The following is a 16,964-nucleotide window of genomic DNA, read 5'->3' on the forward strand; positions in this document are numbered from 1 at the left end:
ACTATGAGAAAAAAATGTAGACATTAAAGTAGACTAAAAGCTGGGTGAACCTCTGGACTTTGTGGTCAGTTGCGTGAAGCCCAGTTGAGGGCTGGTCACTGGCAGTGTGCCCTAGAGGCCAGTCTGTTTAACATCTTTGTTGTGAGCCAGATGATGAGACAGAATGCACCCTCAGCAAGTTTGTAGCCAGCACAAAAGTGGGGCAAGGGTATGTAAAACAGATGGGTGTGCTGCTGTTCAGAGCTGGGCAGGCTGGAGGAATCTCCGGCAGGAACCCCGTGCAAAGGCCTATCTGGGGCAGCGCAGCGGGACGTGGTTCGAATCGACTGGCTGGAAAGAGCCGGGCAGTGAAGGCCCCGGGGTCCTGACACACACGTCGAACATGGGCCAGCAGTGTGCCTTCAGCAGGGAAGGTCAGTGGCCCCCTGGACTTCGCGGGAATGACTGTCACAGCAGGGCAAGGGAGGTGATCCCTCCCCTCTGCTCTGTGCTGGTGAAGCACACCTGGAGTGCCGGGTCTGGTTCGAAGGCTCCCCTATATGAGAGAGTCGTGGACGTACTGGAGCAATTCCAGCAAAAGGCCGCTGTGCTGAGGAGACTGGACCATCTGTCATACTGGGAGAGGCTGAGAGATGGATGCAACTGTTTAGCCTGGAGAAGGGAAGGCTCAGGGGGATCTTATGAATGTGTGTGTACACCAGATGGTGAGGAGTAAAGAGGACTGAGCAGGCATATTCTTAGTGCTGTCTCATGAAAACATAAGGCAATGGGCACAAACAAAAACACAAGAAAACACTTTTTTTTTTTTTTTTTACTGTGAGGATGGTCAAATTCTAGCACAGGCTGCTCACATATGTTGCATCATTGTCTTCCTTGGAGACATTCAAAACCCACTTGAGTGAGGCCCAGCGTAGTCTGTTCTAGTTGACCTTGCTTTGCTTAGGGTCTAGGTTAGACTAGGTAACCTCCAGATGGCTCTTCTGACCTTTCTGTGATTCTGTATACATTGTGTTTCTATAATAGCTACTGTATTGAACCTGTAAGTTGTGAGTGTCAGATGTCAAAACTAATAGTCATTATTGTGTAAATATAGAGATGTAGCTAGGAATTAAAAATTTTTTCCATTGCATGGTTGCTACCTGTAGGTTACTGGAAAGTATCCCAGTAGGCCACTACAGATTTGTCCTAGATTCATCTTGGGCTTAGCTTTGAAAATAAACTTGGACTCTCAATTGGTGACTGTGCTAACTTCTGCTTCCTTTGATTTTGCTTCTATAATGTTAATTTTTTTTTAAACAGTCGAATTAGTGATAAGTCTTAGCATGAACACAAATTCTATTTTATTGGGTAAAATCTAGATTTTTTTTTTTTTTCCCCCAGAGGAAAGAAGAGAAATTGCTTCAAGGTAGTTTCTTTCTGGGAAAGTAGCTCAAAATCTTCTGCAGTTATTAAAAATTCCATGATTCTAGTTGGAATTTCCTTTATTTATTTTAGAAACCTAGCATTAAAACTTCCAGAGGTGGTTTGTAGTTAATGCCTTCTAGAAAAGGGAAAGATGCTGTAGATAAAAATACTGTGTTGGGAGTCTTGCTGTATATGTTTTTCTCTAATATTTCTTTCCTGCAGAACTGCATACTTGCTTGGAAGGCTCCATGCCTTGCCTTCTTTTAAAAAGTCTGGAAAGTAGAAAATAAATTATGAGCCAGCAATGGATTTATTTTCCAGTCTGCTTTTCAAAACATTGATGAAGATTTCTTCTTTGATCTACTAGTGGTATATTCTTATCTGCATGGTCTCATCTGCTGTGAGGAACTACTAGATACCCAAATTGCATGGAGTCTACAGAAATTCTTGAGGAAATTAAACCCAAAATAGATAAGGCATTGAGAGGACAAGACTTGCAGGTAGAGAGGGTGCAAAAATGAACTTTGTTTTGGTGGAGAAGAGGAAACTGGCATCTTTTCTCTGTCTTGTCATACAGTATTGCTGGTTTTTTGGGAAAACAGAATACAAAAAAACCCTTTTGCTAATGCTTTCATCAGCTCAACATTTGAGGACTCTTCAGTAAGAATGAATAGTGTGTATGAGTGATGATAATGCTGACTATGCCTTGAGTTCAGGTTTACAAGCAAACTGAGAGGAAAAGAGATAATCTTTCTTTAGTGTCAACTTAATTTGCAATTATCCAAAAGTACTCGTGACGTTTTCAGGTGATGGCACTCAGAAATATTGCTTTGGATATCCTCTAGAGCAGGTTTCTAAGTGGAGATGCTTTATTTTACTTAACATTTCTGCAGTTGTTGTTCTGTCATCCCTGGTTTCCTTTCTTCCCCCCTTGCCAAATAAAAGGAAAACCAAATCCCTTTCATTCTAAATATTTAAAGCCAGTTACCAGTACTAGTGGGTACTTCTACAAAAATTACGTTTTCCTAAAAAGCAGGACAACTCAGCTTGCATACCCATAGTTATTAAAAAGCTGTGTGTTTCTAAGCAATGCATTGAAAAAGCTAAAACCAGGCAATGACCAGGCAGGTTTTCATTATAAAAATCTAGTGAAAAATAAATGTTTAAAAACATGACACTTCAGATGGTGAAAGTTAATAGGGGGTTAGATTTGAAGATGAAATGGATTAAGATTTAAGAGCAAGTTTTTTTGTGTTGAGCTATAATGAAAGTTAGCTTGAATGATAAAGCAAGGAAATAGATTTAGAAGGAAATGGGATAGTAATTTCTTAGAATTTGGATTATTTTGAGTGTTATGACTTAATCTGTGTAGTACAGATAACTACACAACTTAAATATTTCTTTCTGTTGAAAATATAGTAGGTGAAAATACAGATTATGTGGTTGTATGAAGGATCATTTAGTCCAGTTTGCAAAAAAGGGAGATTTAAATTATGATTTATATCAATATAATTGCTTATGACTGGGTTAGACATTACTTGTAGTGGCCTTTAAAAAAATTATTTTAGAACAAAATAGAAAAACTTAAGCTTTGCTTTCTGGCAATAAATGGAATCAGCTGACTAATCTTACCCCTTTTATATGATTGGTTTTTTTTCACTCCAAATGGAGATTCTCTAAGTGTGATGGATTTGTCATAGAAATATACTTTGCAGAAAATTTCAAATTCTGTTCATCCTTTTAGGCGCTCATCGCTTTAATGTCACTGAATGTCGTCCTTTAAGGCATTTGATCCTACTGAAGACAACCCACTTCCTCAATGCCATCTCTCATCTTTTGCACCAAAAGGCTGTTTTTCTTCTGTGGATGCTTTTTCAAGGAGTAATATGACTTTGCTTTTTGTTAAGAAAATGAATAATTGGTGAATTAGAAATTATATTTTCCTTCTAAAAATACATAGAATTAGAAAAAATTCTGAATTACATTGTTGGGGAAAAATCTCCAACTTCATTAACTATGGCTTGACTGATCATTAGGATGTAATTTGATGATACTAAATACAGAAATTGAAAAAAGAAAGGATGAACTTACTATGGCTAGCAAGTGATTAAAGCCAATGAAAATATGGCATCTCTGTTTTCTCTGTAATGTTGTTCTGAAACAATGCTGATGAATTGGGGTGAACAAATAATTTTTAAGTTCTAGTGCTGAAGTAGTCTTAGAGGCATTGTAAATAACTGTTGTATTTTGATAACATTTGTACAGTAGACCTCTCCTTATCAGTTAAGCAGGTTTGAGGTTTAGTATCACTCAACTTGATTTACAAGTCAGTTGTGTTTAAAGCCACTTCATTTACAAGTGATTGAGTTTAAAAATAGGGGTTGATTTTCAAGGAGCTATTACAAAACATTTAAACTGTTTTCTGCTAGAATTTGTTCCCATTCTAACTTTTGAAGCTGTTTCTAAACAATTTTACCCTCTTTCTTAACAGTCTTTCTTCAACATATTGTGTTGTATTAAAACCTGTCGTCGTGAAAATATTTTTGATGCCATAATGAGATTGAAACTTCCATTGAACTCTATTTTGACTTATTTTGCAAGCTGGTTTTATACTTTGGCACAGAAAGCAAACTTATGTGCAACTAACAAAAGTAAATGTCTCAGTCACACGGATAATAAATATATTGCTTAGAAATCACTATGTTTGGGAGCAGTGCAACGTAAATGTACGGAGCTGGGTTGCTGAACACTGTAAACTTATGTAACTCCATTAGAGACAGCAATGCCAGTGTAGAACAGCTGAGCATTTCTCTCGGATGTCATGTAGTAGCCAAGTGGGGGATTAAGTGCCAGGTCATACAAAGCATTAATGGTGATGTCTTCCCTAATTTGGTTTATAGTAAAGAGTTGCACTTCACTTCTGTCCTGCTGCTTCTTGTCTTTCTGTCAAGGTGTTCAAGTCTACTTCTTTCTGCCTGGAAAAATTACTTTGGTTCTGGCTTGTACATATAATTCTGAGGTGTTCTGCTCCTGAAAATCAGTTTAATTCAGTCTGTTCACTTGCCTGTCCATCTGCAGCATTCTTAAATGGCCATCTTGGCCACTGACTAGAGATGTCATTCCATCTGCAGCATTCTTAAATGGCCATCTTGGCCACTGACTAGAGATGTCTAGTGCATACCCAACCCATCTCTCATAGTCCTGTGATATTATCTTGATATAGCTCTTCCCATTTAACTGGTATTTCTTGTTTGTTTGACATCACAACTGCTTGTTTTGTGCCTGAATTTTTACCTCAGCTGATGATATTCTGAAGATTGTATCATGTTTCATAGAGACATAAAATCATTAATGTGGGGAAAGGTATCCAAGATTGAGTCCAGCCTATGACCAAACACCATTATATCAACTAGACCATAGCGCTAAGAGCCATGTCTAGTTGTTTCTTGAACACCTCTGGGGTTGGTGACTCCACTACCTTCCTGAGCAGCCCATTCCTATTCTTGACCACCCTCTCAGTGAGAAATTCCTCCTGATTTGAGTGGTGCAGCATTGTATCTGTCTGTCACACTACAGCCAGGTCATGATTCTTTTAAAAGCCTTTTTAAAGTGAACTTTATTTTTCCTCCTTTCCCCTCCTATTTTTTATCTTGATACATATTTGGAAGAGATACCTGCTCTTTTTCTTCCTCAGAAAATGGAGTACAGTTATTAAATTCCTTTGTTCCATTATAATTTGTTGTGGTGAGGAAAATACCCCACTTTTCCCTTTTCTGCAGCACATCCAAAAAGGAATTTTCTGCTAACCATGTCAAGATGCCATCTGTCCCTGTATCCAGTATTATATTTATTCTGCTTAATGGAATGGGTTTGCCCCCAAATGTCTCTTTCTTCACTCTCACATATGTGCTGATGCCTCTGTCCAATCCCCTTTTGTCCCCCTGTGGTCATATTTCACTGGTGGACCCAGTCTTGGAAGCGCTCCACTGCTAGAGTGGAAGGAGCAACAGGGCCTGATTGCCCACTTGACCTCTTGTCATGGGTGAGCTCCTTCTTGGTTCTCTACTGATTGCTAAAATCACTTGTAGGATGGCATATTGTTGTGTCCTGGTCCTGAGGCCTTAGGTTTGAACCGCTCTTGACTGCCTGGCTTCTGAACTTGTGAATTCCATTCTCAAGTTGCTGCTCAGTGTGTTGGGCTATCAAAAGAGGTGCAGGTAACGTGCTCCTCTTGTTGAGTCTGGTTACAGAGTGCTCTGTAGCTTCACCTGCTGCTGTGATTTTGATTTGTGTTACCTGATGGATAAAGGCTATCCCTGTTCCTGGATTTGGACCAAGGGCATGTTTCCAAGATAGGCTGTCCAAAGATAGCCTAAATGTTTCCAAGATAGGTGGTAGCATGAATATCCCTGTTCCTGGATTTGGACCAAGGGCATGTTTCCAAGATAGGCTGTGGTGGTAGCATGAAGCTCCTGATGAGCTCCCAAAAAGCTTCTCATTTGCTTTCTGGTGCAACTCCAGGAGAAAGGCCACACTGAATAAATGACCTTTTCAGCTATGCTGACCTCTCTGTCCCTGTGTCAAGGTGTGCTCTGCACCTCTTCTTTGAATGGTATGTCTCCTTCCCCATGATGAATTTGGACTGTGGCATGCTTTTTTCTGATAATTACATTTTAAGGCACTGTAATAATTTATAAACATGCTGAGCTGTAAATGCAAACAGATATGTTAAACCAGTAGGATTTTCAGACAATTCAAAAGAGTTAATATTTCAGTGTGGGCCATACACAAATATACAAAACACAGGAAGGACTGTAAGTCAAGTTAAAGGTTATACTGATCTGTACTTGCCAGTTCTGAAAGTAGAAATGGATTATCAGCACAGCAAATTACAGGTACTTGAGGAGCAGTATTTAAGAGCATGAAGAAATCTCCTCTAGGTGTATGGCCCCCTGTGAGGTGTTATACTTACTGTATATAGTATTAAACATTAGGAAACCTGAAAATAAAAAACTGTTTCCTGTGTTTTATTCTCAGTGTAGATGTTGGTGAGTGGTGCATGGCCTTGGACTTATCCTCTTTTGCAGAAAATTAAGTGTTTATCAATAAGTGTGAAAATGAAAGATTTCTTATCTAAAGGTAGAGCTCTATGTAGTAGTGGATATCTGTTAATGCTCAATACCTAGAAATTATGTTGAGCTTCATAGTGTCATTCTCTAAATAATTAATTGTAAACAAAAGTCATTAGAGATTGCTTTGGAAAGCTAGTTGCTGTAATAAAAATAATCCAGTATTTGTTTCCAGAGTTTCTAAAGGAATAGAATACTGAATTTTACTTAGGTATAAATTGAGCAAACACATGAAGACTGTTGGATAGCATAAAGGATATTTTAATAATAAATTTCATGTGCAAGTGTGTTTTTTAGGGGAAAAAAAAGATCAAGTTCTTGCCCTCTGTGCATTTAATCTCAAAGGAAGACTGGTATAGTTAGATCAGCTTTTTGGAGGAAGATGCCATTGGCAGGGGGCATTCCTTTTACAGCTGCAGACTGTATTTGTCCCTTCCCTGCTCATTGTACTGTGCCCCTAATGCACTGACCCAGGTGCATTTAGAAAGACTTACATTGAGCCATGTAGCCGAAGAGCAAGTGTCTTCCTTCCACCTTTTCTGTGATGTCTAAGAAATCCTGAGCTAAAGGTCTAGGCTTGTTCCTGTGTTTGTTTTCAGCAATACAAAGATCTTGATTGACAAAGCATCATCTATTTGTGAGGTTTTCCATAAAGAAGCAAAATATCTTTCTAGATAAATGGTTGTTTTTTAAAATTTAAATTTAAAAAAAAAGGAAGAAAGATGGGCATGCATAGGTTTTGAGGTTTGGGTTTGTTTTTTTTTTTAAATGTGTTATAACTGTCTGTCTACTTGTGTGTGTAGTAACACATTTGTAATACTGTACTCTGTGATTGTGGTCAGCTTTTATGAAAGGCAGTTTTAAGTAGCTTTGAAGTACTTTCCTGTATCATTGTATCCTTATAAATATCCTAAGGAGAAGAAATTTTTGTAAAACAAACTCTTACTGGCTATTGAGTATTTTGTTTTGTCTTAAAACAATTATTATAGGTAAGCTGAAGTATAAATATGTCTAATTTTTTGACATTTTTTGGTCAACTGGAAGAAAAGGGGAAAAATTAGTGCCAATACCTATTGTACCAAAACCCATATGATTGTTTTGGACTATCATAGAGGAAATATTTCTATGTAAAATTAATTAATTATAATGCTTGCAAATTTTTAAAGGTTTCTTACTGATTATGCAGGCTGAACTTTTCTGTTTCCTGCACTTTTTACTGTTTCTCAGTATATGTTACTACTTCCTATGTGAAGTAATTCTTACCTACCCACAGAGTGCAAGGGTAGGTCAGGCTCATTGGTCCACACCTTATAAATTGTTAGCAGGTTATGCACCAGCGTTTCTTGTTGGCATTGTCCTTGTGTGGTTCATTCCAGAGATGGGCAGCACTGACAAAATCTGGGGATGCCTCTGGAGGCTCTGGTGTTTCAGGCTGCTGTTCAGGCAGCAACACCTTGGGAGCACTGGGAACACAACAGTTCACCTGAACAAGGCTGGATACGGTACTCTGACCCAGGGACCCACGCATCAAGTCTGAAATGGAGGTTTGCCAGTCATAAGATTGATGTTTGTGTGAGATGTGTAGTGATGGTTTTTTTCTCATAAATATCAGCTTTCGTTTTGACGTAAAATTAGAGGAAATGAATCATGCACACTTTCTGGGATATTTTCGTACAATCATAGACTGTGGTTTTCTGTACTGCAAAATAATTTGTACTCAATTCTAGTATTAAGGTGAATTACACATTTGTAATTAGAAAAGCACTCTGTCCTGACTAAATTGCTGTCAGGAGCAGATGGCTGAAGTACAGTTGACCATGCAAGAGTTGGTCAGCTTTCCAAACCATAACATCTGGTTTGGGGTAAAAATACTTCTCAGCCAAACTTTCATCTTTCAGCCACAGTGTGGAACAGGAATTGTTGTTTGTATTCCATGTAGATCAAAACACCAAAGCTAGTGTAGGGACTGACTTGCTTCACCTTACCACGTAGAACATAACTAAACAATCCAGTAATTACTGACATAACAAAGGTTATTGCTGTTGTTGGTACTCACTCTGTTGTAGTTCTTCAGACCAATGCACACAGTATTTCAGTAGGTCTTCATTAATAATAAAGTTACTGTTTTCTATAAAAAGAAAGCTGGCAATCTCAGTATCCTTATAGAGAGTATGGTTCTGTCTGTCCCTCTGAAATGATATGCTGACTGAAAATACAGTAAAGCATGATTTTTTTTTTTTCCTGTCATGAGATAAGAATTGCTACGTGTAGTTAGAGTAGAGCTGGAAAAATATGAATTACTCAAATAAGCAGTTTATGGGTCTTAGTATTATGCAGTTGTACTAAAAAAGCTGCAGGGTTTTTAAAAATCGTTTTTAAAAGCATTTACAAGCGTCCTTACCAGGGGTTCATGCTCTCATTTAAAAACAGAGAGTGCAGCACTTATTTTATATACTTATCTCCAACGTTTGCAACCTTATTGCTTTTCAATTTTCAGAAACTTACTTGAGAAGGAACTATGTAGTTTAGCTAGAACTTTACATGTATTCATTTGCTTCACGGTACTTCAATTTTTGCTTATATTTCATTGAAGTGCTGTTAAGTTGCTTTTGCTTCAGGTGGTACAGACTTTTTTCCCTGTGTTCCTATACAGTGTATCAAATTCTCAAAAATAAAATCTGATATTGCTATTCCATTTCTTTAAAAATACTGAGGTTTGTAGTAGTAGGATGGAGCTGGAATTCAGGCTGCTATAAGGCATATGTGATGATGAAATATTCAGTTGCATGCATTTTATTTCTACATTTCCCATAATATATGAATGCCCTTCCTTTAAGGAACGAGTTGTGCTTGAATTTGAATTGAATTTGTTGCTGTTCAGTGCCTTTAGTAAAGAGCAAGTCAGTAATGAGAATTTAAAGATATCTTCCAAATGTGGCATTGCACATGGATTTATTTTTCACTTGGAGTTTTCACTGAGGTTTCCACTGCTAAATCATAATACCTTTGAAAATGCTTTATGATTTATACTTTCTGCAGATTGTAGCACTGCATAACTTGAGACTGGAACACTGCCTGAAGTGATAAACATTATGGCACTTGTATGCACAAGGACAAGAGTCAAGGGGTGTTTAGAGTGTGGGATTTGACCTAGTGTTCTGCAATTGCTTATTGTAATGACCTGATCCTAAGTGTAAGATTTATTTCTTTATAGTACTTCTTAAACTACATTGTCCAACTTCTCTAACCAAAGCTAAGGCATATTCATGCAAGATAGTGCATATAACATTTAGAAAACCCCCAAACCCTTTGATATGAACAAAGAAGTTGAACACTAGGCACCATAAAACCAACAGGAAAACAAGCCTTTGGGATCCAAGAGACTGTTTGTTGGTACCAGGAGGGAGATCATAGCTTTGTGGTCAGAAGTTACTGTTGACATCAAAGACAATAAGAATATAGAAAGTTGAAACCTTTGGGGAAGGGCGTTTCAGTGATAGTTGTGATTTTGCTAATGAGATTGCACGTGCTTTAGTTGTCATTTCTTGCAATGTTTTGGTACAGTTTTGTGAGTCTCTGTACCATGAAACTCCTTCAAAATAGGAATTTATTATTTTTTTTAATCTGGGGAAGAAAAAAGCCAAAAGTATAAATGATACCTGCAGATATGTAAGTGGTACTAAAAACAAGTTGCCAAACCTATGAAAAACCTATGGTTTTTTCCTCTTTCATTAAATAGCATGTACATATGTTAAAAAATAGAATTAGAAGTAGTTTTAAGTGTTTTTTGTGATATTTTAAAGTTAATTCCTTGCTATATAAAGATAGGTGAGGCTAGGGGGGTTGGGTTTTTTACTCTAATGTTGCTTCAGAGCTTTTTTATTTTTCCTTTTTCTTTTCAACTGTAATCTAAGGCATGTCCTTTTGGGATTTTGTGGCTCAGGTAAGAGAATGGGGTATGTTATTTCAGGCATAAAAATGTGGAATAAATTTAGAATAAAATGCATAAGAGGCATAAAATTTAGAATAAATGTCGGACTGTAGTTTAAACAAACAAAAGAACACCAGGGCCAAAGTCTTGAATCTGCTCTTTTCACTTACGAGAACTTTTTTGAGCTTTGTAGCTCATCTGAACACTTGACTGTAGACAATTTTCTTCAGTCTGGAGCATTGAGGCTTTTGCTTGCTGTCAGGAGAGCAACTCTGTGCCCTCTTCGTATTTCCCAGTTTTGAGGGCAAGTCCCCACAACTTCCTCTGTTGCCTGGTTCAGTGCCAATGCAGGACTGGTCTAGGTTCTGTCCTCAATTAATAAAGAAAAATCCCCTCTTCATTGCTTCGTTGCTTCTTTGTTGTTCGGTTTTGTTACTACTTCTTAATTTTTAAGATACCCAAGTTACACTAATCAGAAGACTTTTTTTTCAGCTGTGTTTTATAGCTCTGCTGCCTGTATATCTAGGAAGTATGGGGAGAATTGCTGGAGTTCTTGAAGCAAAAGATGGCATTAACCCCACCTGTTGCATGGATAGTTTATTCACTGACGTATACAGATACAGACACACATACTTATCTGTACTTCCCAGTTACAAACCAAGATCTACTATGCTGTGCAGTTGAAACATCCCTTAGGCTATATCTGGTTATCTTAAAAACTTTCATTGAATGTTTGTGGTTTTGCTGCTTTCACAGCCTTCTTGAACTGCTTAGCTCCCTGGGCTCCTCAGATTGCTGGCTGCCCTGCCCTGAACTTTTCTGTTCAGCTGACTTACTAGCTGGGAATTTGGTGAATTTATATAGTAAGGGACCTTAGACCTGAGGATGCACAAAATGTTTACTAGATAAGCTGTCAAAAGTGAAATTGTATCTGGGAAACCATCAAGATTACAATCCAGAATAACTAGTGTTTGCATTTTTGATGTTTCTGAAATGAAATATTTAAGAACATGTAGTGTTTGGAAAGGAGGGATCTGAGATACATTTTTTGTTCCAGTTGAATTTCTTGTTGTGATATATATACTCTCTGTGTTATTTTCCAATAGAAAGATCTCTTCAATTTTTTTTAAGTCTTTGAACTATTCCAAATAAATTGGAGGGTTTTTAAAATGTGTTTTTAAGTATGCTTTTCCCCCCCAGTGTATTTACAGCAACAACATGGATATAAAGACAGAGCTTTTATTAGGAAAATTAGGGGTTTAAGGAGAACAGAAAAGCTGCTATATTCTATAAGATATATAAGAATATAATGATTAATACTGCATTTATGCAGTTACATCCTCAATAACATCTGGTGTCTTATTTGTGTGATGGAAACAAACCAGATAGGTGAAGTAGCTTTCAGAGTAACTAGGTATGTTTTTCTTGGGATTTAACAAATAACCAGATGCCTTTTCTCTTAATATAATATTATTTCATGTTTGCAGGTAATATATGCTTTGAACACTAAAAATGATGAACATGAAGCAGCTATCCAAGCCCTTAAGGATGCTCATGAAGAAGAAATCCAGCAAATTCTTGCAGAGACCAGAGAGAAGATCTTGCAGTATAAAAGTAAAATGGCAGAAGAAATGGATCTCAAGAGAAAGATTCAGGTTTTGGAAGAGTCACTGGAAGATCACAAAAAGATGAAACATCAGGCCTTGACAGAATTTGAAGCATATAAGGATAGAGTTGAAGATATGCAGCTTTGTGCAGAAGCTCAGCATGTCCAACGTGTAGTGACCATGTCAAGGGAAGTGGAAGAGATCAGAAAGAAATTTGAGGAAAGGCTACGAAGTTTCATACAGTTGCAAGTACAGTATGAGAAGGACAAGCGTACAGCTCTGGAAGACTTAAAAGCTGCCCACAGGCTTGAAATTCAAGAACTTCTGAAGACTCATCAGAGTCAGAATGCTACTTTAAGTAAGGGGCAAGAGAAAATGGAGGAATTGCATAGACTGGAGCTGGAAGACTTGAACAATAAGGTTGAAGAGCTAAGGCTGGAAAAAAAAAAGCTCATTGAGGACTATGAAGGCAAACTCAGCAAAGCACAGTCCTTCTATGAACATGAACTTGACTCTTTGAAAAGATCTCAGCTTTTTACAGCAGAAAGTCTACATGCCTGCAAAGAGAAAGAAGTGGAGCTACGAAAAGAATTTCAGAACCAGGAAAGTATGTTACGGAAGAATCTGGGGAAGCTTAAAACTGAATTGCAAATGGTCCAGGATGAAGCTGCTAGTCTACGGGAAAAATGCCAAAAACTTCAGGTGGCTCTTGGTACTGCAGAAAACAATGTTCAGGTGAGACTGATGATATGTTGTTCCCAAGACTGTGAATTTTCTTTTCCTATAAAAGCAGTGTTTCCATGTGGCTGTTGGGTTGAGGTTAGTAGAGTGTGTAAATTTAATTTTCTGTTACTCATACATGCCTGTTACCTTCTTCACATTTTTTAAAATTTATTTCTACTTTAAGCTTAATTGTTTAATTAACAATATTTTCACAAGCGACAACTGAAATACCGCACGCTCTTTCAGTATGTTACTGGGTTTGGCTTAGGTAGGGTTAATTTTCTTTATGGGGGCTGGTGGCGTGCCATGTTTTGGATTTGTTGGAAACAAATCCAAACATGTTGGAAACACTGTTGGTAATTCAGGAATCGTTTAGCTATTGCTGTGCTGTGTTTACACGGAGTCAAGGTCTTTTTGACTTTTCACCCCACCCTTCCAATGAGGCAGCTGGGGGTGTACAATGGAGCACAGCCAGGACAGCTGACCCCAAATGGACACAGGGATATTCCATATTATATGACATAATGCTCAACATATAAGTCTGGGGGAAGGAGGAAGGAGTGATGGAGTTTGCCTTCCCAAGTCACTGTTATGCCAGATGGAGCCCTGCTTTCCTGGGGCTGATGAACACCTGCCTGCCCATGGGAAGTGGTGAATGAATTCCTTGTTTTAATTGCTTGTATGTGTATGGCTTTTTTTTTTTATCTATCAAACTGTCTTCATCTCAACCCATGAATTTTTCCACTTTTATCCTTCCAATTCCTTTCCCTGTCCCACTTTGGCAGTAGTGAGCAAGTGGCTGTGCCATACTTAGCTGCTTACTGGGTTAAACTCCAACACAGTTTTATTTAGTGTGTTGGGTTGACCCTGGCTGCATGCCAAGTGCTCACCAAAGCTGCTCTGCCATGCTTCTCCTCAGCTGAACAGAGGAGAGAGACTGTAATAAAAGACTTCTGAGTTGGGATAAGAAGAGGGAGAGATCACTCATCAGTTGCCATCATGGGCTAAACAGAGTTGACTTGGGAAAAATGATTTCTTACTAATTTGTTACAAAATTTATTACTAATCAAATCAAAGTAGAGTAATGAGAACTTAAACTAAATCTTAAAAGAGCGCTTTCTCCCCACCCCATCTTTCCTGGGCTTAACTTTATTCCCACTTCTCGAACCACTTCCCCTATATTGATGAAGGGGGATAGTGGAGGGGGCCTGCAGTCAGTTCATCACGTCTTTGCTTCTGCAGGGGGCTTCTGGAGGTGGGTTTATGGAAGCTGCAGTGAAGGTGAAACTGGTTGTCTGTTGATCGTTCCTGCAGTAAAGGAATTTTGTTCCCAAAGAAGAGGAAGAATCTAGTGCAGTATCTGCAACAGATTTTAAAGTCAGGTCCCACTCTGGTTACTGTGGATGAGGTGATGAAATGCATAATCTCACCACATCTGGTGTCTGTTTCATTACACATCCAGTACAGTGTTTTCCCCAGTTCTCTCTTCTGCTTTAGTTTCTGAAATGACTCTTTACAGTTTCAGTAACTTGAATTATAAGAAATCTATGTTTTTCTTTTGAACCAGAACAATGTTTTCTTTTCCCTCCTGCACGGATAGAACACATTACACTCTCCAAGATATGCTATTGTGAATCAGTACATCTGATTTAAGGCATAAGAAAAGTTTAGAATCATAGAACTATAGAATAGTTTGTCTTGGAAGACACAGTAAAGATTATCTAGCTTGAAACCCCCTGCCATGGGCTGGGATACCTTGCACTAGACCAGCTTGCTTGAAGTCCCATCCAGCCTTGAACACCTCCAGGGATGGGAAGTCCACAACCTCTGTGGGCAACCTGTTCCAGTGCTTTGCCACCCTCAGAGAAAAGACTTGCTTCATAATATCTAATCTAAACCTCTGCTACTTCAAGTTAAGAAAACTCCTCTCATCTTATCACTACATGTCTTTGCCAAAAGTCCTTTTGCAGCTCTTTTAGGCCTTCTTTAGATACTGGAAGGCTGCTCAAAGATCTCCCCAAGAACCTTCTCTTCTCCAGACTGAACATTCTTTCAGCCTGTCTTGATAGGAGATCCAATGATCCATTCCTATGATTGATTTAGTGGCATCCTCTGAAAGGATGCCTTTTCTGAAAGGTCCTTGTCCTTTTGTTGGGGCTGCCACACCTAGGCACAAAGGAGTACAGGTGGGGTCTAAAAAGAGCAGAGTAGAGGGACAGAATCATCTCCTGTGACCTGCTGGCCATGCTGCTGTTGATGTATCCCAAGACATGATTGGCTTTCTGGGCTGTGAGTTCACATTGTTAAGTCATATTGAGCTTTTTATTCCAGAGTCATTCTCCCCAGGGCTAGTCTCCACCCAGCCTGTGCTTGTGCTTGGGATTGACCCGACCCAGGTGCAGGACCTTGCTCTTGGTATTGTTGAACTCCACAAGGTTTGCCCAGTCCCACCTCTCAAGCCTGTCAAGGTCTCTCAGGACGACACCCCTTCCCTCCTCTGCAGTGAGTCGACTGTGCCTCACAGCTTGGTGTTGTCAGCGAGCTCGCTGAGGGTGCACCCGATACCACTGCCCATGTTGCTGAGAAACATGCTAAAAAGTGCTGGTCCCAACAGTGACCCCCGGGAATGTTTGATATAAGTAATTGCCCAGCTCTCATTTTATGTATCTCCACACGTAGCTTAATTTGAGTCAGTAGTCAACACTCAGAGTTGCAATGAAGGACACTAAACTGCTATGAACACATAATGTAGTCTTTAATGTGGAAAACTCTCAGATACCAGAAACCAGGTTTCTAAAGTTGACCCCAGACTCTGTGGACCGTTTTATAGGATTTTATTTTCATGTACCTTTTTGAATATTGACGCATTTCTCTTATGCATTCCTGTCATGCCGTGTACCCATTATCTTGTCCTTCAAAAGGTATTTTTGAAGCGTTACATATAATAGACAATTAATATGGGAATAATATTGCACTATTTCAGCTTTTGTGTGAATAAAACTTGTTTGCTAAAAGGTCTCTTCTATACCTTTTAACCTAATGTTCATTTAATTTGACATGATTGTATATGATGGTAACAGGTATTATGTGTTTCCTCTAGGTTCTTCAAAAACAGCTAGATGATGTGAAGGAGGAGGAGATGTCATTGTTAAGCAAACACAAAGAAGTGGAAAGCGAGCTTGCAGCTGCTAGAGAGCGCTTACAGCAGCAGGCCACTGATCTTGTTCTCAAAGCCAGTATGTATGTCAGTAACTTAATCTGGAAACAAACTTCATCCTTTTATTCCAGCCTTTTCTTTTTCTGTCAACCTCATGCAGATTTAGAGTGCCTAAAGACTGTTTAGTGCTTTCCATAGAATTTTCCAATGAGTTTTGGAGATCTTTAAACTTTTTTGCTATCACATGCATTGTACTTCAGTTTCCTTTTTTGTGTACTCATTTGTCCAAGTGCTGTACTTTGTATGGCATGTACGTATCTTCCAGGCCTTGGAACTGCACTTTTATAGAACAATTCTCCTCTCTATTTGTTCTCCACATAGTAACTGAGACGTGCTTCCTGTTCTTCCACCTTTTTTCAGTTGTCTTTTCTTTTTGCTGATGCTGTGGTACTTTCCTTTATACCTACTGTCAGAAGATTTGCAGCTTATTGAATAATAAATCCTTTAAAGTTTTCTCTATAGCTGCTTTCCTTGCTCTTTTGTAGTTGCTGTCATGTGGAAAGGCACAAAAAATAGCTTAAGACCTGGCTGTGCACATGCAGTTTTCTTTTCTTTCTTTGGCATTGTCTCCCTAGTGTGCCCAGTAGTAGGCATGGGCCCCAGTACTTGAACTTGGACAACTATACAATAGAGGTAGGGGCTTAAAAAGGGGCCCCTGGCTTATCTTTGGCCTTCTTGAGTTAGACCAATTACAGCAATTCCTGATTGTTTTCCACACAAATTAGCACAAGCCCAGGAGTAGTTTAGGCCATATGTTGGAACAATATAGTGACCAGCAGGAGCCCAAGACTGCAAGATCCTATTAGATCAAACAGCTAAAAGGAATAGGCTTGCTGCTGAGAGTATGTAAAATGGGCATCTGACCCTCCAAAAGGTGTTTTGTGAGGCAGTCATAGAAAAATTCATGACTGTATGAGAGCCTTGTTCTCATACACTCTAAAGCTGTTGCTGCT

General features: G+C 38.8%; 1 protein-coding gene across 11 annotated transcripts in view; it reads left to right on the forward strand.

The window, feature by feature from the left end:
* Positions 1-16,964, forward strand: part of FAM184A (family with sequence similarity 184 member A) — a 74,100-nt gene that overhangs the window by 14,296 nt on the left and 42,840 nt on the right. For all 11 annotated transcript variants that reach the window (XR_005630140.1, XM_039731587.1, XM_039731592.1 and 8 more), the window contains exons 2-3: positions 11,952-12,806; positions 15,895-16,030. Coding sequence is in view for 10 of the 11 variants with exons in the window: in XM_039731587.1 (XP_039587521.1) it covers positions 11,952-12,806; positions 15,895-16,030 (991 nt within the window). In the remaining variant the exon portion in view is untranslated. The remainder of the gene's footprint in view (positions 1-11,951; positions 12,807-15,894; positions 16,031-16,964) is intronic.

The sequence above is a fragment of the Passer montanus genome, unplaced genomic scaffold (genome assembly GCF_014805655.1).
Source record: "Passer montanus isolate IOZ18808 unplaced genomic scaffold, ASM1480565v1 scaffold79, whole genome shotgun sequence".
Taxonomy (NCBI): Eukaryota; Metazoa; Chordata; class Aves; order Passeriformes; family Passeridae; genus Passer; species Passer montanus.